General features: G+C 38.4%; 1 protein-coding gene across 1 annotated transcript in view; it reads right to left on the reverse strand.

Moving 5' to 3' along the window:
• The window catches only part of mmp20a (matrix metallopeptidase 20a (enamelysin)), a 57,410-nt gene that overhangs the window by 24,860 nt on the left and 7,676 nt on the right, over nt 1-24,874 (reverse strand). The window contains exon 3 of the mRNA XM_039744521.1: nt 15,151-15,299. Within this exon, the coding sequence (XP_039600455.1) occupies nt 15,151-15,299 (149 nt within the window). The remainder of the gene's footprint in view (nt 1-15,150; nt 15,300-24,874) is intronic.

Consider the following 24,874-nt stretch of genomic DNA (forward strand, 5'->3'; position numbering starts at 1 on the left):
AAGTTATGTCAGTGGCTCCTAACCTGGTCTCTGTGGCCCCCTTGGGTTCCGCAGGGATATGTAAAGGGGTCTGCAGCAAAATGGGGAAAATAAAAATTGTACCATTTTATTATTTAAAAAGTTGCAAATAATAAAGCATTTGTCCAGTTAACCTTGTTTTAAAAATATTGTTGTCATTTTATTAGTGCACTTGCCAATTACGCTTATTAATAAATAGATGTACACTCATCGCATTGTGTAGTTAGAGCAGTTTGCAGCAAGCTGGACTAAATCATATGTAATGACAGCTTTTTAAGAAGGAAACATTCCAAAGAAAACTCATTTTGTAGTTCTGATTTAAATTCATCAAATGAGTAATATTCTGAAGGAAAATCTAGAATGTATGAAGCGGCATACATAGAATTTGGATTTGTGCTGGCTAAGAAAAAAGGCAAACTTCATTACCCCCAAATGCTTTTATTGCCAGGAAATTGTGTCAAGCGAATGTCTAAAGCCGTCTAAATTGAAGAGACATGTAGAACAGAAGCATCCAGCTGATGTTGTGAAACATGTTGATCTTTTCCAAAAGAAAGCAGCACTGCTTGTAAAACAAGCGATTGCTTTCACACCGTAAGCAGTGGTTTCAGAGAGGGCACTGAATGCATCTTTTTAGCATTATATCGCATTGTCTGTCAGAAGAAAGCTCACACAGTTGGAGAATATCTGATACTAGCAAAATACCCGCACTTCGCAGAGATGTAGTGTGTTAAAGAAGTTCTGAAAAAGAAAAGGAAACATTTTAAAAATAAAGTAACATGATTGTCAATGTAATTGTTTTGTCACTGTTATGAGCGTTGCTGTCATCAAGGATTAGATTATCATTATTTCTTTCAATCAGGTTTGTATTTGGAGGACGTGTTGTGTTCAAGTTACATTCCGTGTTTGTCAACCGTTGTAAAGATAACAGGTTTCATTCATCGAAGTGTTCACTACCCAAATCGCTACTCGTGAATCTAAGATGTTTAACAGGCATTCCCGGTATGAACTTGTGGATTTGCCTGTGAGTATTTAGTGGCAGCGTCTCTATTAAGTTGTGGATTTGCCTTGAAGTATTTAGCGGCAGCGTCTCTATTAACTTGTGGATTTGCCTTGAAGTATTTAGTGACAACGTGTCCATTAACTTGTGGATTTTTCTGCGAGTATTTGGCGGCAGCGTCACAAAGTTGTTTCCGTCTAGCTGCATCAGAAAATGTACCACGATGTCTGACACGCCTCCTTTTTACTGTTTTCTCACAGCTTGAATTGCTGCTGTCATAATTGGTTTGAGTTTCATGGTTTGTTTCAATTACGTTAGTATTTGCCGGACTTATGTTGAAGTGACATTCGGCATCCAGCTTTTGAGAGTTGAAACATTCATAAACATCCAAGTGTCCACTACTCAAATTGTCACCTGTGAATCTAAGATGTTTAAGAGGCATTGGCGGTTCTCCAAAGGTGTAAAATATTTGGCTATTTTGGTACACTTGAAAGCGACAACCAAACAATTCAGCGGCAGCCATCAACTCACATGCAGAAGCATAGGTGAAGGGCTTAAGCATTTCACTCTTCTAGTGCTCCTGTGTAGTATAATTATCTCCTATACCGTCATCAGTCCACGCCTTGAACTTGTCCCAGTCATTCAATACATAAGACAGAATGTTCCTCCAGATATCAAGAGTGAGCCTGCTATGGCCATGCAATATGTAACACAGAGAATGTAAAAGGCAGGTGGCATCTCCGGGCATGGAAGCCACTCGGTAAGTGACAGTTCTTTGATCGATGGTGATCACCTCGATAGACATGTTAATGTGGGTACGGTTGGAACGGTAAAAGAAACGGGTACCTGAACAATGTAAACTAAGTCTAAAATACCTACACAATAACTATAAGCGTAATAAACGAACAATAAAACAGCGGAGAAGCCGTGGATTAAATAAAAAGGCTGCAGTTATCAGTACAATAAAACAGCGAAGAAGCCGTGGATTAAATAAAAAGGCTGCAGTTATCAGCAAGGAAACATGAATACTGTGGCAAAGCAAAGAAGGGAATAAAGAGATCAGAGCGACGAACAGCCTTATATGGGCAGGCAGCCAATTACGTGGGAGGCGTAGGGATGAGGGACGCAGCTCCGACTCGCACGGCGACCGAGCTGCAGGCTATGGACGTATATATGTACATAAGTAGGATTCAGTTATGACCGTTGCGCGTAGAATTTCGAAATGAAACCTGCTTAACTTTTGTAAATAACCTGTAAGGAATGAGCCTGCCAAATGTCAGCCTTCTACCTACATGGGAAGTTGGAGAATTAGTGATGAGTGAGTCAGTGAGGGCTTTGCCTTTTATTAGTATAGATTACCAGTGACCAAAGACATAGTTCGGGAATTGCTTGATGAGGAAGCTGCCCGTAAAATTGACACTGTCCTTTTGTCAGACACCACTGTGTGTAGACCGATATCTGACATGGCTGAGGATGGAATGAGTTAAATGAGTTAAATAAGTTAAATTACTGGAATGGAACAGTCAGTTGGATAAAAGCACAGACATACTGTAGCTAATGCAGCACAGCTTATTGTCAGATTTATTGGAGATGGAAAGTTTCTTGAGGATATTTTAGATAACAGGTCAGGATTTTTTTCAAATTTTGGACGTGTTCATGCAGGCAAATTTAATTAACTGGTTTCATTACTTGGGCATCTGTACAGATCGCGATGCTGCCATGACAGGCAAGCATAGTGGAGTCTTCTTGTTAATAAAGACCAAAGCTGCAGATGCCATGGATACACACTGCATGCTTCACAGAGAAGCATTTGCTGCTAAAAGAATAGAGGATGAATTGCAACAAGTGCTTCAAGATGCTGATAATGTTGTAAATAGTATCAAAGCTGTTTCCCACAGGCTGTTTGCCAAACTGTGCAGTGACATGGGTACCATTTTTGAAAGCCTTCAGATGCATTCTGAGGTCCTGTGGCTGTCATGTGAGCAATTTTACAACAAGCCTTTGATCTCCACAAAGAACTGCATGAATTTCTCTCGTCTGAGAACTCCCAATTTGCAAGGTGTTTTAAGAAGCAGTTGTGGGTTCTGAAGCTTGAGTACACTGCCGACATATTTCATCGTTTCAATAGCTTGAATCAGAGCATGCAGGCCCGTGATCATAGCATACTTAATTTGCAACATATAACATTTTTGAATTTATACAAAAACTCAGACTTTGGGAGAAAAAGCTAAACAAAAGAAATACTGTAATTTTCTCACTCCTTCACCAGGGGCCTCATGTATAACGCCGTGCGTAGAACTCGCACTATAACATGGCGTAAGCACAAAGCCGAAATGTGCTTACGCACAGAAAAATCCAGATGCAGGAATCTGTGCGTACTCCAACTTCCACGTTCTTCCGCTACATAAATCCCGATGAGCGTGAAAAGTACTGCTCGTGCACGCGCTTTATGTAACGCCCCAACTCCTCCCAGAATTACGCCTCTTTGAATATGCAAATTAATATAAATCGCCTTTAAGCTCAGCCTTCTGTGAAAAGACAATGGGAAAAGCACAGGGGGAAAATATAAGAATTTCAGCGAATACCAAGTGGAGGCAAAGGAAAAACATACTATTTGTTCAAATAAACCGTGGTATAATCAAAAAAAGGAAGTTGATCGAGTGACATAGTGTGTTGGAGAAACTTGAAAGCTCACGTTCACAAAATCGCACAGTGCCAGAAATAAAAAAGAAGTCACATATCAAAGTCGCCGTGAAAAGGTGAGTTGTAGCCCACTGTCTGAGTGTCATATCAAAGCTTATTAGGGTACAGAGAAAAAAAAGGCACACAGTGGGGAAAAAGCACAAAATGTCAACTTCAATCTCGACATTTCCACTTTAATCACGTAGTTTATTTTGTCATTAAAGTAGAACATCATAAACTTCATCTTAAAATCGTTTAATTAACCTGTTTCTCAAATCACATCGTAATTAAAGTAGCACGTTTAATGCTTTGTTTTGTATTTGATCTTCTATGTGCTCTATGTGTGTGAATCACTACTTGCTTCTTAAACCAGCTCTCTTCCTCCAACTGGACACAGAATCCATTACATTCGTGATATTACAGCTCTCTGAATAACTAAAATACTGAGATGTATACGTGATATCATTTTTATGATGATAGGAGTTAAAGCACGTTATTAATCATGGCTTTCACGGCGCAGTGATTGTGTACGACCTTCGATGAAATAATTTATTACAGCAGTACTCAGGGGCGGCTCTAGGCTTGTGGTGGCACTGGGCAGAGGAAGAATCGGTGGCTCCTTCGCCCGCCAATGTCAGTAAGGTAGCTTATGCACAGTGGATGGCCACATCCGTTGCAGACACTGCATAGCCGCCTCGTGCTCACAAGCATTTAACTTTTGCCGAAATTTGTCGCTGCGTTTTTAGCTGTGTTGTTATTTTCTCTTTCTGTTAAATATTCAATATATATTGGCGTAGCCGCCACTGCAGTCCTTGCTTTTCTTTCCCCAAATACCCAATCAGAATTGGGGAGCGCCGATTCTTCAAAACGTTTAAGGAACATTGAAATATCTTCGTAGTACATGTTTAATTATTCTATCCTTCACGACACTCCCAGTGAAGAATATAGATTATTTAAATGAAGTTAAAGTTTTATCTGTATAACATAATAAACATATTTTGCTGCATTTCACCTTAAAAATGATATCGTCATCATATGTAAATACACGCTTTATAAAGTGGCTCAGGTTGTGCGATATTATAGTGCAAGTTTACAGTGAGGTGATTGTACTTATAAGTACAAACAGTTCTACAAGGAGCAATTGATTGAGTGTGTTTATAGTTCTTGGGATGAAACTGTTTCTGAACCGCGAGGTCCGTACAAGAAAGGCTTTGAAACGTTTTGCCGTGGCTGAGACAGCGTGTACTTGAAGCTGTATCTATACTAATAAAAGGCAAAGCCCTCACTCACTCACTGACTCACTCACTGACTCATCACTAATTCTCCAACTTCCCGTGTGGGTGGAAGGCTGAAATTTGGCAGGTTCATTCCTTACAGCTTCCCTACAAAAGTTGGGCAGGTTTTATATCGAAATTCTACGCGTAATGGTCATAACTGGAAGCAGTTTTTCTCCATTTACTGTAATGGAGATGAGCTTCAACGCCGTGGGGGCGGAGTTTCGTGTGACATCATCACGCCTCCCACGTAATCACGCAGTACATAGAAAACCAGGAAGACCTCAAAAAAGCGCTCAAGAAAACATGCATTATATAATTGAGAAGGCAGCGAAACAATAAGAAGCGAGCGAGTGACATATACAACCATATTCATGAGTTCTGCTACTTCGGAAACAGAGCACGATGTAAACCTACACTTTAAATTAAGTTCATAGACAGGCTGCCGCTGGCGTTTGTAATTTAGTGCCTGCCCATATAAGGCCGTCCGTCAGCGGCAATCCAATAGCAAACTGCCACGGGTAAATATTCACGGGTGAAGGACTGTGCTTATGGAGAGGAAGATGAGATGGTCAGAGTGGTGTTTGACACAAACTCAGCGAAACTGCCAGAGAAAGTTTTAAGTGCCAGGACTAAGGTAACATTAAATACAGCCACGGACATAGCACGAGATGGCACCAGCACAGCTGGGAAACTTCAATGCATATACACGAGCGGATCCGTGAACTGGCGCAGTGCACAGATAAAAGCAACAGTTCCAAAGAGCTGAACAAAACCGAATTACACAATTGAAAAGGCAGCAAAAATATGAAGCGTCTGATAAGCATATTCATAAATCCAGCTACTGCGGAAACAAAGCACACGGTGGAAAAAGTCAATGTCCCGCTAAAGGAAGACAGTGTAAAAAACCCGTGCATGCAGTGTGTCAGGTCTCAGATAAAGAAGAAGACGAGCTGTTTATTGATGCAGTAAGAAACGAATCGATGAATGAAACCTGTCATCTTTACAATGATTGACAAACACGGAATGTAACTTGAACACAACACATCCTACAAATACGAACCTGATTGAAAGAAATAATGATAATCAAATCCTTGATGACAGCAACACTCAGTAACACTCACAAAACAAATACTGTATATTGACAGTCATGTTACGTTATTTTAAAATGTTCCCTTTTCTTTTCTACCTTTTTAACACACTACTTCTCGCTGCGATACGCGGGTATATATATATATATATATATATATATATATATATATATATATATATATATATATATATATATATATATATATATATCCCGCTCTACATACTCGAATAATGGATACTTTATTCGCCATCAATGATTGTTTTGGTAAAGCCATACTCAGTGTATTCATTAGATGAACGGTAAAAAAGTAAGAGCGAGGGCAGGATGACTCATTGAGGCATGCAGGCTGTAGTGCGCGTCAACTCTATCTGAATTGCGCGATCACATTTGAAAAAACATATCTTTTCAAGTTCTATTTAGTCCATATGTGTCAAACTCAAGGGCAGGGCCACATCCGCCCGCGTGTAATTATATCCGCCCGAGATCATTTTATATACTGTATTATTGTTATTAAAGCCCAGGTATATGAAGCGCTGGTAACACAATAAACTACAGATCCCATAATGCAGCGCTTCAGCTGCCTTGCATCAGGGTAACCTGAATGCAATTCAGAAGATACAGAAAACAGCATAATTAAATAAGAATCTGACACTTCAGCGGAAGTTTTAACCCGTACACAATCACAAAGTGATTTCAAGTGAAGCTGCTTTTATGGGAGACACAAATGCACCAGTTCACCTTGCCCCACTTTCCCTGTTGCCAAGTACTGTTAAACCAAGTCGTCACTACGGTGTTCCCAAATACACACTTTGCTGATAAACTGAGCGCACTGCGCACTGAGTTTGCACGGCGCTTTGGTGACTTTGATGAACAAAAAAAGTCCGTCTACATGCGGCTCGAACCTTGTGCATGTTTGGTAGCACATATCTGTGTGAGAAGCTCTTCTCAGTGATAAAGACTAACAAAACAGCACACAGGAGACGCCTCACTGATGAGCACCTGCAATCCATCCTGAGAATCTCCACAACACAGAACCTCACACCAAACAGAAACGAACTTGTGGCCAAAAAGATGCCAGGCGACCAGCTCTAAAATGACATATGAGCAAAGACAACTGAATGATTTGATTTGTTATTGCACGTAAGAGCGGGAGTTATCCGTTTTAACAAGCAGCGTATTGCACTGATACGAAATAGCTGTGTGTGTATATATGTAGATATGTATGTATATGTATATATATGTTTATATATGTGTGTGTGTATATGTATAGATATGTATATATATATATGTTTATGTGTGTGTGTGTAAATATTTATATATATATATATATATATATATATATATGTATATATATATATGTATGTATATATGACAACAACACTCATCGCTCACAACAGTGACAAAACAATTACATTGACAATCAGGTTACGTTATTTTAAAAATGTTTCCTTTTCTTTTCATTGCTTCTTTAACACACTACTTCTCCGCTGCGAAGCGCGGGTATTTTGCTAGTATAAAAATAAATATAAGCCAGGGAACACATCCTAGCTAACATATGGCACATTCTAGCATATCAATCGGATTGCTTTTTTGGCAACTCTTGTTTCTCTTTGAGCATTTTCTTGTATTTTGTTACTTTTGTAAATAAATTCTATTTTTTTAAAGATCTTTGTGAGATTTGTCTCTTTACAAGCCAGGGTTTTATAATTCTACTAGCTGAAGCCTGCCGTAGCATACGGCGGGGTAAGAATAGGAATGGAAAACGGTAAGAAAGGAATTCAGTATAACAAAGGCTTAGGAAACCACCATAGCAGTATAACGAAAATAGCAAGGAGTGAAACCAATGCCAATGGTCGAGAGAGTACCTTCCTGTAGCAGGCTACGGAAAACATAGTCATATATAGATAGATGCCACATTCACTGTGTTGCCCAGTCGACACGATAAGTCAGTGTGTCCACCCTATTGCGAGTGGTAAAAGTGCCATTTAAACTAATAAAGTGAGACGTGGAAACTGAGTTTTCTGATGGAAAAACAATAACGTTTTAAACAGTATCGTTTACATACAACAGATTTTGGCGAATTGTTTACATGCAATTATTTATATCCATTTATACAATAAATGAATGTGTATCAAATGGTCTTAGAGTTGGTGGGCGTGGCTCTGTGTCTTGCTTGCCCTTAGTTAGAGTTGGCAGGCGGGGCTCTGTGAGTTGGCAGGCGGGGCTCTCTGTCTTGCGTGCGGTGTAAAGTCAACGTGGCTCAGAGGTGCATGTGGACTTTTGCACAGACAAAAGCGACAGAGTCTGTGTTTGGTGAGTTGTTGTGTGCCTCGAGTGCGATGCTGGACTCGGGAGGACGGATACAGTTGGCATGCGTGGCTCTGTTGTGGGGTATCCCATGACGCGGTAGGAGGGTTAGAGTTGGCGGGCAGGGCTCTGTCTTGCTTGCGCTCACTGTCTTGTGTGCCCTCAGTGTCTTGCTTGCGCTCAGTGTCTTGCATGCCTTTAGTGAATTATATATATAGATGTGGAGGGAGTCGTAGTGGATTTTGAGAAATGTGAGATTATCTCCTGATTTTTAACTTTTAAAGCCTGTTCTGCATTTTGAGCCCTAGATGGGCCCAAAGCTTTCCTTGTGTGTAGGCTCATGCTTGCCTTGGGGTGAGAGTTATTTTGGGCAAGCTAGTCAGAACTCTGGCCTGTTCTAGTGGGTGTTTGTGGTAGCCTTACCTATTTCACTCTTGTGTGGTGCCAGAATTATAACTGAATCAAGAACAGTCCAGACCCAGAAAGACAAAACCTAAATGCCATAGTCCAATACATTCAAAAAATATTTGAGAAAGATCTGTCTTCCCATGGGGATTTTTAACTGGAGAACAAAAGGTTTGTTTTCATTTGAGGTTTTTCCACAAAGTTGGATGCTGTTAGCAATTGCATGCTGTTACTAACAACAAGATATAAAAATTACAAACATTTCTATATAATAAAATAAATCATTATTAAACCTTTAAATGAGATCTTCGCATAAAAAACCTAAACTCATAAAAGAGACTAAACATGCCACAACCACAAAATCTTAAGTGTCATAAAATAATTAGTGTGTTGTTGACCTTTTTTCAGACTTAGCTTGCCAAAGGCACATTGCATACCAATAGATGTAATTCCTTTTTTATTACAAAATGCAGTTTATCTATGCACAACGTGGAAGATTATGAGAGTCACTTGTCAGATATTAGCCTGGACTCCAGCTCTAAGCATACCAGTTACATTTTTCTTCATGAGGGTTAAAGTGAGGAAAATGAAGTGACTCGCCACATGAAACACATTGGAACAGAGAAATTGGATGGGTTATTTAGGCAAATCCAGAAAGACAAGTGATAGTGAAAGCTATGTATTTTTTCTTGAGTTTAGGTTTAATATTTTCAGAGAGTAGAAGATAAGGCGCTTACAGGGAGGCTGAGGAGGGGCTCAGCAACTTTTCCTTTTACTCTAACTGGTGCTTTTGGTTCATTTATGCCCCATGCTTTGTACCTGATGTGGTGAGCATGGCGTGATTATTTTTCTTGTTGTGAATTATAAGGCATGGACTGAAATCCCGTGGTGGGCTGGCGCCCTGCCCGGGATTTGTTCCCTGCCTTGCCCCCTGTGTTGGCTGAGATTGGCTCCAGCAGAGACCCTGTAGTTAGGATATAGCGGGTTTGATGATAGATGGATGGACTCTGAAATCTAAACAGCAGACATGGAATGAATTTTTATTTTTGTTATGAATTCTCTCTTTTGCCTTGCATATCTTGTAACATGAATTTAGCAAACTCTCTGCATTTACTATATTTTATAGATGTTTATATATTCTACATTTTTTTAATATAACTGTAAAAACTGTGCTGGAGAATAGCTTGGGGTAGGGCCATAACCAGGGGAAAAATCTGTAGGTGGGTGTCTGAAATTTGGGGGGATGTGTTTCATTTGTTTCAGTTGAAATAGAACCATTGCCTCTGTCCAAGTGAATTCCTCCAACATTCACCTTTGTTAACAGATTCAATGTATAGAACAACCGGATGTGTTGTGGAGGAAGGACTGGCACACAGCCACAAGCAACAGTTAATGGCCTTTAGAAGGACAGTTTATTAGCTCTTTTCTGATGGAAACCCAGATCAACTCCAGGAACTGTCTGGTAAAGTACTTAAACATCCCTTACGGGAGTTGCTGCTTTTGTGAGCTTTCCTCACCATGCTGTACTCATTCTACTTTGCTATTCCTTGCAGCTCCTTTTATGCTACTCCAGCACAAATGGCTCCAACCTCTTGCTGATTCTCACCTACATACTTCCTCACAGGTAATTTAAAGCAAAATGAACAGGTTATATGTGTAATATCCACAACTATTATGAAATAAAGCTCTATTCATTTACTAAACAAATAATAAAAAAAAAAACTCAAAACATAACAAAAACTACTAGTAATCACCATAATGGGAAATTGACTATATAAATAAAATGTATTATTATTATTATTATTATTAATCCCTACCAAAGATTATTCCAGAAATACGAAACCTGCCTTTTTTATTTTTTCGCGCAATATTGAAATACAAAATGGAGTCAGTATTGAGTATTTAAGCGGTTCAAATTAGGTAGACATAAGTTTTCAAAAAATGCTCTTATCATAAACCAAACAGGTGTCACAATACAGTTGGAGGGTGACACTTTCCTTTTAAATCTCAGCCCCCTTCTTGGCACCAGAACAATTTGTCATACAGGCTAGATTTGGCCTAGGTGCCACTTGTACTGACTTCATATAGACAGTATAGAGAAAATGAAAAGGACCAGGAGACACTTGGATCATGAACAGACCAAGGTCTGATACTGAGAGCCAAAAACATCATTCAGCAAAACCCAGAATGTGATCAAAAATTTCAGAGTCAAAAAGCAGGCACACTGGGTAAATTAAAAAAGAAGAAGTCTTTTCTGTCATACTCAAAAGATTACAATATGCAAGCTTTCAAGCCAGGCCCCTTCTTCAGGCAAGATCTGAGTCGCCTTGAAAGCTTGCATATTGTAATCTTTTCAGTTAGCCAATAAAAGGTGTCATTTTGCTTGACTTCTCATTACATCCATAATGCCTAACACGGCACAACACCCTAATACTACTATCAGACTCAGATAACCCATCACCCTGATGACCTTGGAAACCTCCTATGGCAACGGCTAATACAATTGCTTATAAAAGCGACATACATTGTGAAAACAAAATGGTGTCATGACAAAATGTAAATAAATAGATGAATAAAGCAATATACATGAAAATGGACCTTGGATTCAGAATCTATGAGTGTTATAACCCTGTATTCTATATATGGTTAACCAAAAGTGACTATAGAAACCTTATATAAAACTAATATCATTAATTGACGATCCTAGACCTAGAGTCACCATTCTTCAATAAAATTTTTATCACATTACTCTTCTATTATAATTATAGTTGTAATTTTGTCCATAAGATTGACCAATTTAGAAAATATTCTTTCAAATCTACCTCTTTACAGCACAACCATCCAATTTAAACAACAGACAAATGTGCATTTATTTTAGGGCCAGTGTTTCCTCCCAGTTTATTACCTTAAGTATTTGGACATCTGTGTGAATTATTATAGACTATCAAATCAAGACAGGCTTCTCTCTGGTTTGTACCAACACATTTTCTTTTCTTTTGCTCAGGTATTTGTTGGATTATCTCAGATGAAACTGGGTGATTAGTATCACACACTGCTATTAAAACCACCTCTAAACTTGTAATTGTTATTGCTTTTGTACATTGCTTATTAGTACAGTATTGATATTATAGGATGTACTGTATCACACAATCCCAAACTCCAAACATCCAGAACATCTGATAATGCAACCATTTCAGTATAAAATTGTTCATGGTTGTGGACCCCTTCCTCTTTTATTAAGCAAAAATTGCAGACTATAACTGTTTTATTGCTCTGAGATGAACAGGCCTTGTCTAGGGCAAAATCCTATCTTGACTTGATACTGCTGAGATAGATAGGCTCCAGTTCAGTGGTTGGAGTTTTAAAACTTGGCATATGCACACAAAGAGACCTTGAAATGTGCATACAGACTTTTCCATTCAATAGTAGGGATTTATAAAAGAAAACTTGACGGGAGAACTTACGTATATTTATGACAACTCTGACCCGTGAGTACACAACATTTCAGAGAAACTGAGAAATGACAACACCCTTGATTAAATAGGGAAATGCAGCCAAACCAGCTAAATAACTACTCACGCATATAATATTTCATACCACCAAGTTGTTATTATGTGCGTTGACATGACAAACATTAACATCTGTATCTTACCAAAAATGAAAGTTAATTGAGCATGAAATGCATTTCTTCATATCCTTCTATTTAATAAGAATTAATTAATTAATTATTAAGTAAGGAATTTTTTGATTAGATAGATAGATACTTTATTAATCCCAAGGAGAAATTCACATTAGTGTCAACACAGTGGTAGTGCAGTTAATATTGCTGCCGTACAGCTTCATAATCGTGTGTTTAAGCATCTTCCCAGCTGCTGCCTGTGTTGCATTTGTATATTCTCCCTCTCACTCTGTGGATTTTCCTCTCTGTACTACTGTTTTGCTTCAGCATCACAGAGACGTGCTTATTAGATTACTTGGCGAATCTAAGCCTGCCTATTGCAGTTCACGGTTAGGACCCACCTTGAAATCAAACCCGTGTAGACACTGTTTCTCCATGACCATGGAGAAGCGTAATTTGAAACATAAGACCTTAGTGCTGTAGGTCTAAAAGATATATAAAAAAACATGTCAAGCTTTAATTCGAACAACACAAATTATTATTACCTTTATCCAACGTGACTTCCAACATTTGAGAGATACAATTGGTTACATTTCTTTTTTTGGTTTTATATGCGTGAAAGCACCTATTGTGATAGTCCATGTCTGTTTGCCTGTCTCCCTGTATGTCTGTCTTCATAAAACAACTTGACTCCAAGTAGACCAATTCTGTTGAAATGTGGCACGCTTATTGTTCATTGAAATTTGTCAACACAGTTGAATTTGTGTTGAGATATTTAAAACAGATTGCACTGTACAGAGTTTTGAAATGTCATAATCTTCTATTGCATTGACAAATCTGCCTTAAAACAGAGAAACCTTCTAGGCAGCTTTAACTACAAATCAATTTACTGTTTCAATTTTACCTTGACAGCAATTACACCAACTTATATATTTTGCATATTGTCCCTTTTTTCAGCTCCCATAGCTGCTACTGATTGCAAACAGATCCCTAATACCAATTAATGAAACACCAGCAGACTGCATGCGCAGGTAGAATGTTATTCACTGTCAGAAGCTGCTTGCATGGGTGGCTGGACTGCAGGGCAGCCTGCTGTCAGCAAGTTGTTTCTGTTTTATGAAATCTTCATCATTTCCAGCTGCTAAAGTAAGACTAACCATTACACCAGCATCTCACTCTTCTAGATGTTTAAAGTCATAACAGGTAAATTAAATTATCTTCCTAACCTTAAAAGTATAAAATGCAAGTAAGGAAGACAAAAGGTTATCTAGATATGAATGAAACACTTATCACGTGTAAGCTGTTAAGCACAAAGGAAATAAACATTTACTCAGTATTAAACTAACACTAATCCTCACAGATCCATTATCTGCAGATTATAATGATAAACTATTTCACTGTCACTATAATTTACTAGGGTGACCAGACAGTCCCAGTTTCAGGCTATGTGTCCCAATATGTAACTGAAGAATACCAAGTTGTTTCAGTATTAACAGACCACGTGTCAACAAACATTGCTTGGTTGAAACAAACTGTCACAATATACTGCATTTACAAAAATGCACATGAAACTCCAATGGGGAACCTCGCTTGTGTTATATTTGAGCAGAATTTCCAGGACAAGCAAAAAGTAGACAAAAACAGAGAGCACCAGCATTTATTTGTTTCGACTTCAAGCACTTTATAACATCCTGTGTGTTTATTTGTGAGATTACGCAAGCATTAAAAACTTAGGAGGGGCTTAATGCATCCCATACAACAGTCCTGGCCTGGTCACCCTAGAATTTACAATCAGAGTGCCACATTCATCTGATATCCATAATGGTCAGTTGTTGTAATCTGGTTTACCTTTCAAATTTGTTATTCCCTAACATTTGGCGTAACTGAATGGCTTTGCACGTCCCATTTCATGGCAATTACTACAGTAAGACATGTTCAAGCAAAAAAGGAATTCATTACAAAAGACTATTTGTTATCTATTTTGGTTATGTTATTTGGCAATTGTAAATTGTAGTGTATGTGAGTTGAGAGTAGTACTTATGGACTAGAGTCCTGGCCAGGCTTGTTTTCAACCTTTTGCCCCATCCATGTGGGTAGACTCTGGTCCCCGCAACCATGAAATTGACTGAGAAAGTTCAAGAACCTACCTATTGAACTCAGTCCATTGAGGGCTACAGCACCAGAATGTTGTGCCATGCGTTATGACTTGTTTCAAACTTTAGCACAGTCAAGTGAATTGACTTTCTCATGGTCACACACACACTGTCAATAGCAGGATTAAAACACTCAGGGTTTGACGTCCAAATCCTTAACCACTACCTGCACTACACTCTACAGTACATCTAAAATATTTCCCGGAATTGTGAATGGGCAAGCATGGCACAGATAACCATACAATAAGAGCATAAGGAGGTAAATAACTCCAACAAGGTGGATGAAATCTGGGCCAGAGAATTATTAGAGGAATCCTTTATATATTGTGATCAAAAACAATTAACAGAATTTCAGAGATGAAATGTGAAATATCAAAATAGAAACTATACCCCTTCACCTGCACCAGAATTGAAGATACAGTAGGTTACATTGGGGATCAGCACAGCACCTCATCTATCTGTACATCTGCTATGTTCTCCTAAATCTGTCCATGCAGAATCTTGATAACGCCTGAAAAACTTGTTGAGTTCCTGGAAATGTTAACTGAAATGCAGCTTATTCACTAATGTGGACTTCTGACAGTTACATAAAAGGTGCTTACTTCTTGATCCAAAATCAATTAAAATGTCAGCTTCCCCTTTGTCTATCTTCACAAACTTTAGAGGTGCTGCATCACTCCATATCTTAAAGGCCATATGAAAAGACCTTTCCGCCTCCTCCGGGCTCAGATCGGGTGTATACTTTGCTATCCTGAAAGACAATGAAAGCCATACAGAGAAAAATTAAAGCAGAGAGATATTAGCAAAAAAGGGTATGAAATAACAGAAAAAAATATTGCATAGTTTTTTACCAAGTAAATTCTGAAACAAATGAAAATATTGTAGTATAGTTTAAAACGTTCCAGTAAAGTCTCCAGGATCTTATCTCCATTAATTAAGACATATTAATTCAGTTGATTCCTTACAGTCTTGTGTTTAATTCACTGAATTATGAAATATTAGGTTTCTATTTAGTTCTCCTGACTCATGATCACTGCTGGTGGTCCATTTGTACAACATCATATGAACTGTCACATGTGTGGGTGTTGTGTGCTTCTTTTGTGCACTGGTTTGAAGGGTGCTTGAGGGAGAGACTTGGGTGCAGCACAACCTTTCCCCTCATTTTCCTTTTCTTCTCTCAGAAACAAAGTTAGCCTGAATGAAAAGCAGTAGCCCCGCCTATAACCACACCTCCCCTGGTGTGCCACTTAACAGACTCCCATTTACTTGGCCTTTGTCATTTGCTAGACCAACACAAACACTCTTCAAGCCCAGTTTAATGGCTATTAATGGGAATACCCCTGGTATCCCAACCCTTTTATGAAGTTCTTGTGTTTTTTTTTTCAAAGCATACCACTGTGGTAGGTTGCTTAGGATAAAAATATAAAACAAATACATAAAAAATAAATGTGGATGTTATAGTGCTGCCTCAGAAAGCTCACCACTTATGCAGAGTTTGCATGTTCTACCTGTGATTGTGTGGATTCTTCTCTGGCTACTCCAGTTTTCCACATGGTGAAGATTTCTTGAAAATGTTCTGGTTTGGTGACCTAGAGCAAGGGGGTGTGTGTGTGTGTAGGTGTATCCTGCATTGTACGTTAAAGTTGTTAGAGTATGGAGATTCTTACTTGAGTCTAAGAATTTAGAATATCCTGAATGGAATAGTTGCCACTTGATCTTTGTTTTTTTTGTTTTATATGATGGTTTTCATTGAAATTCTAAGGCAGCTTATTTTACTATTAAAGCATATCCAGACATATCCAGTACATTAAGCTGTCTGACATTTATCATTTTAAACAGTTTATTACAGCCTTGCATTTTATTTTAATTATTTTGGTTACAATTATTTTTTCATGCAGTACCACAAAATGTGCATGTTTGGTGCTGATTGAGTAACAGATGTAATTTCAAGCACTTGCATGCTCAATGTTTTTTTTTTTTTTTAAACAGCTCTCCTTGAATCTTATTGTATGTCTTATTGACTGTAAATATGAAACAAGATTAGTTTCCCTTTATTTTTGATGTATACCATGTATGTAAATAATGAGGCACTGTGGTTACTACCACTGCTTTAGAGCCCAAGAGAACTGAATGCAAATTCCTGCCCTGTCACTGTCTGCGGAGAGCATATTCAGTGAATTCATGTCTGAGTTTGTTTTCCTGGGAATTCCATTTTTCTCCCAAAGATATATATGCTTGCATTCAAAGGTTCTGAATCACCTGGAAAGTTTAATGTGTTTGATAGGTTGTTACCTTTTGAGTCAAGACCCCATTAAATTGATAATAAAAACATACAAGGCCTAGGGATTATTAGTTTTGCAAGTGGCTATCACCGCTTGAAATGACTGATTTTTAGTATACAGTGATCCCTCCTCGATCGCAGGGGTTGCGGCAACGTTCCAGAAACCCCCGCGAAAGGTAAAAATCTGCAAAGTAAAAACCATACGTTTATATTGTTATTTTTATATTGTCACCCTTGGGTCACAGATTTGCACAGAAACACAGGAGGTTGTAGAGACAGGGACTTTAAAACACTGCAAAGAAACATTTGTCTCTTTTTCAAAAGTTTAAACTGTGCTCCATGACAAGACAGAGATGACAGTTCTGTCTCACAATTAAAAGAATGCAAACATATCTTCCTCTTCAAAGGAGTGCGGGTCAGGAGCAGAGAATGTCAGAGAGAGAGAGAGAAAAGCAAACAATCAAAAATCAATAGGTGCTTTTAAGTATGCGAAGCACCACCCAACAAAGCAGCTGCATGTAAGGGAGCAATGTGCAGGTAGTCTTTCAGCATTTTTTAGAGGAGCGTCCGTATCCTCTAGGCCAGTGTGCGAACAGCCCCTCCGACAGGAGCAGAGAATGTCAGAGAGAGAGAAAAGCAAACAATCAAAAATCAATACGTGCTGTTAGAGCTTTTAAGTATGCGAAGCACCGCGCGGGAGGCATATCGTATATCATTGAGGAGTTTTATTTAATACATAATACGTGCTCTGATTGGGTAGCTTCTCAGCCATCCGCCAATAGCGTCCCTTCTATGAGATCAACTGGGCAAACCAACTGAGGAAGCATGTACCATAAATTAAAAGACCCATTGTCCACATAAATCTGCGAGCCAGCGAAAATCCGTGATATATATTTAGATATGCTTACATATAAAATCCACAATGGAGTGAAGCCGCAAAAGTCGAAACGCGATATAGCGAGGGATCACTGTATTATTCATATATGACTGCAAAGCCCCATTTTCAGCAGCCATTCCTTCAGTGTCCTAATCGTAAACTACTTTAGCGTATCCTTAATTAGTTATGTGTAAACACTAATTGGCAGTTAGAGAAACATTTGCAATTGAATTACCAATGCTGAAACTTTTTATACTGTTCAATAAACAAAATATTGTCTTTCCTTGGGCTGTAAGGTACTGGCTTTCCTAAAGTTCATTTCTAGATTCAAAAATGGACAAGGTTAAACAGATTTTTTAAGAAACATGTCAGTCTATTTGCTTTTTTTTTGGCTAAATGAATGATATTCCATGTGACTGCCAAGACACTAAAGATTTCATACAAAGGTGTCTACTACTGGCTTGAGAGAAGAGGGCAAACTGGATCTAACCAGGATAGGAAAAGAATGGCAAGGCCCAGATGCACAACTGCATAAGAGGATAAGAAAATCATAGTGTGTAGTTTGAGAAAGAAGCACCTTACAGGTTTTCAGTTAGCATCTTCCTTAAACACCAACAACCAGTGTCATCTGCAATATGATGACTATTGGATGTTGACCATAGTACACATTTCCAGTCATCTTTCATCTAATGCCTGTGTTCTTTTTCTCATTTTAATCTTTTATTTGCCAGTTTCAGAAACAGCCTCTAAAGCCAGCCAGTTGTTTCAACTCTGATGCAGTTTTCCACAATATATTTTGGCCTATAATGCTATAGCATTGTAAAAACTTAAGACCATATAACATTACACATCTCTTCTGGAGATTTTCAGTTGCAGGCCTCATTTACATAATCATGGTGAGCTGGGGTTAGTCATGTAGCCTGCAAGTCAGTCCAACTAGTCTGCAACTTGACAGTTTTGATTTTGTCTTAAGTCGTAGGGGTGGGTGCTGTGTGTTAGCTACTACCAATGAGCACTCACCTAACAGTACAATGTATGTAATACACTGACAAGGATTAAGGAGTGTGGTTGTTTTGGACCTTGCTAACAGAACAGAGGCTTGTCTGTCTGATGTCTCATGTTTCATGTATCACAATAGGATGGAAATAAAAATAAGGACTGAAATTTTGGCTGAACTTGCCATACCTGTAAACCTTTACATGGAACCAGTTCCATCAGGCAGCATGTTATTAGCTGTCAGGTAAAGGATGAGCTGAAAATACTTTGGAAATATGAAACTCAATTAGAAAGTTGTCATACAGACACATAATATGACATCTCCAGCAATTATGAGTTGTGTAAATTGTCAAGCTTGACACCCCCTCTGACTAGAAGTTGTGTTATGACACTGGCATTAGAAAACAAAAGTCATCTTTAGCAGAGCTGTTTAAATTTGCATTTGTGACTTCTTTTTCCAAAAACAAAGAAACCATAGTCAGTAAAACATTTGTTTACTTTCATAGCTATTGAAAGTGGGAAGCTACAGTAGATTAAAGTTAGTCAAATTAAGTTATTCTGTATGCTTTGTTTTTAATAATGCTAAACATTTTTGATGAAATCTTTGCCTTGCCCTCAGTGTTATTTTTGCATTTACCAGCATCTCCTGTGCACAGTAAAACCTTCTTATTTTAAGAACTTGCTGGATCCAAGTTTATGTTCATGGTGGTGACCAGAGTCTACACCAGCAAGGAAAATCTATCAGATGCAAAACAAGATCCAGCCCTAGACAAGGCACTAGTTCATCACCCACTTACTCATTTGTGGTTCGTTTAAAGTCTCCAATCAACCTATGATGTGTTTCTTTGGGCAGTGGTTAAAAAACAGGATGAACCTGGTCTGGACGTCAGACAGTAGAAAATGTGCAGACTCCACAAACAGTGACCAGTGAGTGGAATCTGAGCTCAGTCTGCAGTATTGATGTAGCAACAATAGGCACTGCATCACCATGGTGCCTCTGCCAACAGCAGCATCTTTTTAAATATTTTTGATGATAAATACTTTCTAATGGGGCTCCAGCTGGATGAAAGGACCGGGGGAGAGGGCATCTGCAAGACACTACCTTCCCCCGGGATGTTAGTGGGCAGCCCTCCTGGGCGGCTGTGGCACCATGTATTCCCGCAGGGCATTCTGGGAGTTGGAGTTTGGCACAGCCCTGTTGGGTTCCTGTGTTGGTCACCAGGGGGAGCTGTAGAGCCCTTTTTTGGACTTTCACCACACCTGGGAGTGATTCCAGGTCTGATTAATGAGCCACCTGGAACAGTCCGAGGTCCAACATAAAAGGAGCCGGCTCACTCCATTCAGAGAGCCAGTGTCGGGCAGAGGCAGGCAGGCAGGCAGGCAGGGAAAGAGAAAGAGAAAGAGAGAAGAAAAGGACAGAGTATTTGTGCTATTTGGTGCTTGTACTGTGCTGTGTAGTGGAGAGCAAAGGAAAAGTACTTTCCCGCTTAAAAGAAACGTGTGCTGAGTGGCAAGACTGGACTCTGTGTCTATCGTGTCCGGGTTTGGGGAGCTGTACACCCCCTGGTTACCACAACTTTCATACATGGTAAAGTAGTGGTTTTTTTATGGAGGGGTGCAGCTCTAGTAGTCTAACAAATTACTTGTGTCCCTTATTAAGAAATTAGCATTTTTATTTGAGAAAAACAGTAAATGTTAGGCTTGCACATAAAATAGAAAGTATATGTTTACCTAGTAATGACAACAATATTTGTGTTATAATTTTTCAAGATCAGATTTTAATAAAAAACACTAATGAATAAGAGAACTAGAACACTTTTTATTCCTTCCATGTTTAACGGAAGCTTGGCAATGGGGTCAAATATTCATTATAGATTTAAGTTCAGATTCTGATTCCACTGAGGTTGTATGTGTGTTTCTCTGGAAAATCAAATTTGACTTTTATGTCTTAAAATTACAATTTTTGTCAGAAAATGATTTGTTTCTTTTTCATTTTGTAGACCTCCTGTATGACTACATCCTAGCAAAGATACAAAAATGTTGAAAAATACAGTTTCTGAGATATCCATTCTAAATTCTGAGACCTATGTACAATGATAACTTTCAAAAAAGTTGACCTGTCTTTTTCACATCATTTCTATCTTGTCACAGGCTCAAGGCCTATTGTTTTTCGTCTAGCACATAAACAGTTTGACCAATGTTCATCTATAACAGTCATAGAAATTGTTTAATTTAACTGGGATTTCTGCAGTTTGTTCTTTTGAGTCACAGGACCAAGCATATTTTTTTTGAATGGGTAGTTTTTGGGGTACATAATTTATTGAAACCTACATGTATACACAAATGGAGGCACACGCTCGCACACACACTTGCACATGCACATGCTCAAAGAAATTTATAAATGAAGAAAGGTGACATCTTGTTTGTATGCTGGATAATGAAGAGAAAGAATTGAACTCTCACGTGTACAGAAACCTAGATTTGTAAAGCTCAATGTGAACAGAAGTATTAAACCTCCCCTGTATCTAGAGCCATTTTAACACATGGGCATGCTGGGCAGTTACCCGAGGGCCCCATGAGCATAGGGCCCCCATCTAATCTATGTATGTTGTGACTTGCTGAGTGGTCGTGTAGGTAGGGGCCCCAGTGCACTGCTTTGCCCAGAGGCCTATAATGCTGTGACCCTGCCTGTACCACTTTTTGTAATCTAATCATGCCTTGGAGCTCTATCACCCCAAAAATTTTAAAACATAGAAATACCATACAGTATATTCATCATGTTCTATTGTTATGTATGCTAAAGTTTTTTGTTTTCCAGTTGAGAAAATCTTTCAGCTCAATTCAAAAGAAGGACAACACCAGTGTGTTGATGTTAGGTGTTGTTAATATGTCTGTTTAGTGGGAGAGGTGGGGAAAAGCAGTTCTCAGATACATCACAATTTCCTATCTTGAACAATTCTGCATTGAGGCACAAAACTCCATAATTAGAGTTTTACTTTATATGTGCTTGTGAATGAACTGGAAAACATACAGAATACAAAACATTTCTTTTAAAAAGACCAACTTGAGGAACAATAGATAACTAAATATATACAGATTATTATAGTAGTGATAAAGATTCTAATATAACAAAACACACTATGTAGACATTTACAGAATAAAATGTCTAAATAAATCAATGCAAATACACAAATGTAACCCTTTTCATGCAACACAGCTTATATCAGTCCAAATTATTCAAATCAAGCCCAGCACCCAACTCAGGCTCATAGTTGCTCCTTCATTCTTCCACAATTGGATAGCAATTGACTGCATTAAAAATATTTTTATAAAAAAGGTACCCATGATCAGGTCAATCAGATCCTATACCAAGATGGTGAGAAAGAAGTACTAGCGCTCTGTATTGAGCATATCACTGTCACAGATGATCAAAGCCCCTCAAGTTACAGCACTCATGTTGGATTTTCACTAAGTTATCGGTGCAGCTTCTCTCTAGTCATTAGGCTGACCATAGAAGTGTATTTGAATGTGCAGATGTAATTATTCTGAGTAAATTACACACAGGTACTCATTTTTGTGCTTGTTTTATGGCACACTTTTCTTTTTTTTTTAATTAACCATATTTGACAAAGTCTTCAAAATCTGTGAGAACAGTGCAGTATAATGTATGAGTAATAGGGACACCTTTATGTGTAGAGATTGGGGACAGGCTGAAATTCCTTGTAATTTAATCAGAAAATGGTCCAATATAGGCACACTGTTATTTTAGTTGTTGACTGTACATTGGGTTATGCAACGGATGCACTGCGGCCTTGCAGTAAGGAGCCCTGGGTTTGTGCCATGAGTCCTCCCTTTGTGGAGTTTGCATGTTTTCTCCATATTTGCATGGGTTTCCTCCCAGTGCTCCAGTATTCTCCCACTGTCTAAAGACATGAGTGTTAGGTGAACTGGCATTGATAAATTGTCTCGTGTGTGTATATGTGTCTTTGTGTTGATTCATCCTGTGATGGGCTGGTGTTAAATCCAGGGTTTGTTCCTGCCTTGTGCCCTATGCTGGCTACGAATGGCTCCAGCAAAACCCCTGCCCAGCTCTGCTCTGGATTAAGCGTATTAGAAAATGACATGACTCTACATGATGCTGTAATATATACTGACACATGCTGTATTGTGCCTGCCAAAAGTATTCACACGATTAAGAGCTGAGAGCACAGGAACTGTGTCTGACAAAAGCATTCACACGACTGAGGCTAGATGACCATGGCCTTGTTTGAAAATGGTTGTAAGTAGGGAGTGACTTGATAGAATCTAATGGCAAAAGTCACTGTCTCATGGGACTTACTTCCAAAGGTTGTAAGTATGGCGTGATGGCGTGATTTGAAAGAATCTCATGTTAAAAGTCTCTGTCTCACAGGACTTCATATCGCGCCTACATTTTTGGAATCCTTTAATTCTTGCAGATATGCCTTTTCTTTGGGAAGAAACACTACCTTTTTCTCTGACGGCAGCATGAATTAGACGATCTACAAGTCTTCGACTTAAAGTTTAAATACGAACAATATATTCGATCTTTTCACTGTTCCGTTATTTCACCGAGTAATGATTTCTGTTTGTTTGCACTAATGTGATCTTTACTATCATTTTTTTTGGAGACTTGAATTTTCATACTTCCCTTGTATCTAACCTGCTCTGCATATGTACCGCGCCAACGATTTTGAATTCTTTACGATGTTCTACTCTCTTTGTCTTTTATTTCTGGCCCCGCACTGTGGTTAAATCTTCTGGCACAATGACTCGTCTTGTGGGACATGTAAGTGTCTCTCCGAGAAAATCACATCTGGTCTCCTTCCAAGATTTTTTTTTATAATAGAGAGAAAAGAAAAACAATGGGATTAAATTCAGTATATTATTTTTCAAGATTAATTATAATTTTGCATTAAAAGCAGCAAATTTATAACTTAAAAAAAGTTATACAGCCAAAAATATAGATGCATCAAAATGCATTAGGAATGGCTTTATAATTGCATTGAATCATGCAGGGTCTCGTGACTGTCACACTGTAGATTGTGATGCAAGCATAATTAGTCATACAGGTAGTTAGGTCATGATGTTTATTTAATAAGAGCTTATTGAAACAAACCTCATGAAAGTTAAAAACGATGAAAATATGGTAGCATTTGTCATAAAGGCTAAATTGCATTTTCGTTAGCTCAACATGGGTGGATGAAAATAATACAGCAACAAGTGTAACAGATTTTGGTAGCCCGTCAAAGTGCTTGTTATAGCAACAAGGCTTGAAAATTGGGGTGAAAGAATGCAGTATGTAGACTATTATGGATGCATAATCCCAACAAATATGATAACTTGGCACCTATGACCACAATAGAGCTGCAAAAGTTGATGTGGATACAAGCATTAAACCACCTTTTGTACCAAACTATCTATCTATGCAGCTTGTTTGCTTCATTTGACTCCATATGTTTCATTTCAAATTGTTCACTTGATTCAGTTTCCTGTCCATTATACTCTACATTTATTTGTCTGTCTGTCTGTCTGTCTGTCTGTCTGTCTGTCTGTCTGTCTGTCTGTCTGTCTGTCTAGTTGCTATGTCTCTGTCATTTAGTAATAAACTGAATGCATTGCATTTGGCATTCCAGTAGCTGACCCAGCCCAAACATTAACACTGCTTTTAAGAATTCCATACCAAATGTCACATAACAGAGACATATGCATTGCATGGTGCACTGCAAACATTAATGCTAAGGTCTACATTAATTACTTGGATTTTACACTGTCTTAGACAGGTAGTAGATCTGGTAATACATATTATATAAGTTAATGTGCGTGATTATATGTTATTGTACAGAACAATCAAATATATTGTGTTGTAAAATATTCTTTTGAGTGATTTCCTGCAGTATCACTAAATTGTAATTTACTTGGAAGTACATCAGGGACCATTCCATACCAGTTTTTTACAGGTAGTAAAAGTTATCCTCAACAAGCCTGTTTGTTTAATGAATGATTAAAAATACCCTCTAGAATTTGCTGGAGCATCTTTCTGAATAAACTTTATTTTTCCTAAATATCCATCCATCCATCCATCATCCAACCTGCTGTATCCTAACTACAGGCAGCTGTGCTACCACTGCGCCACCGTGCCTCCCTTTTCCTA

Source organism: Polypterus senegalus, chromosome 2 (genome assembly GCF_016835505.1).
Source record: "Polypterus senegalus isolate Bchr_013 chromosome 2, ASM1683550v1, whole genome shotgun sequence".
Taxonomy (NCBI): Eukaryota; Metazoa; Chordata; class Cladistia; order Polypteriformes; family Polypteridae; genus Polypterus; species Polypterus senegalus.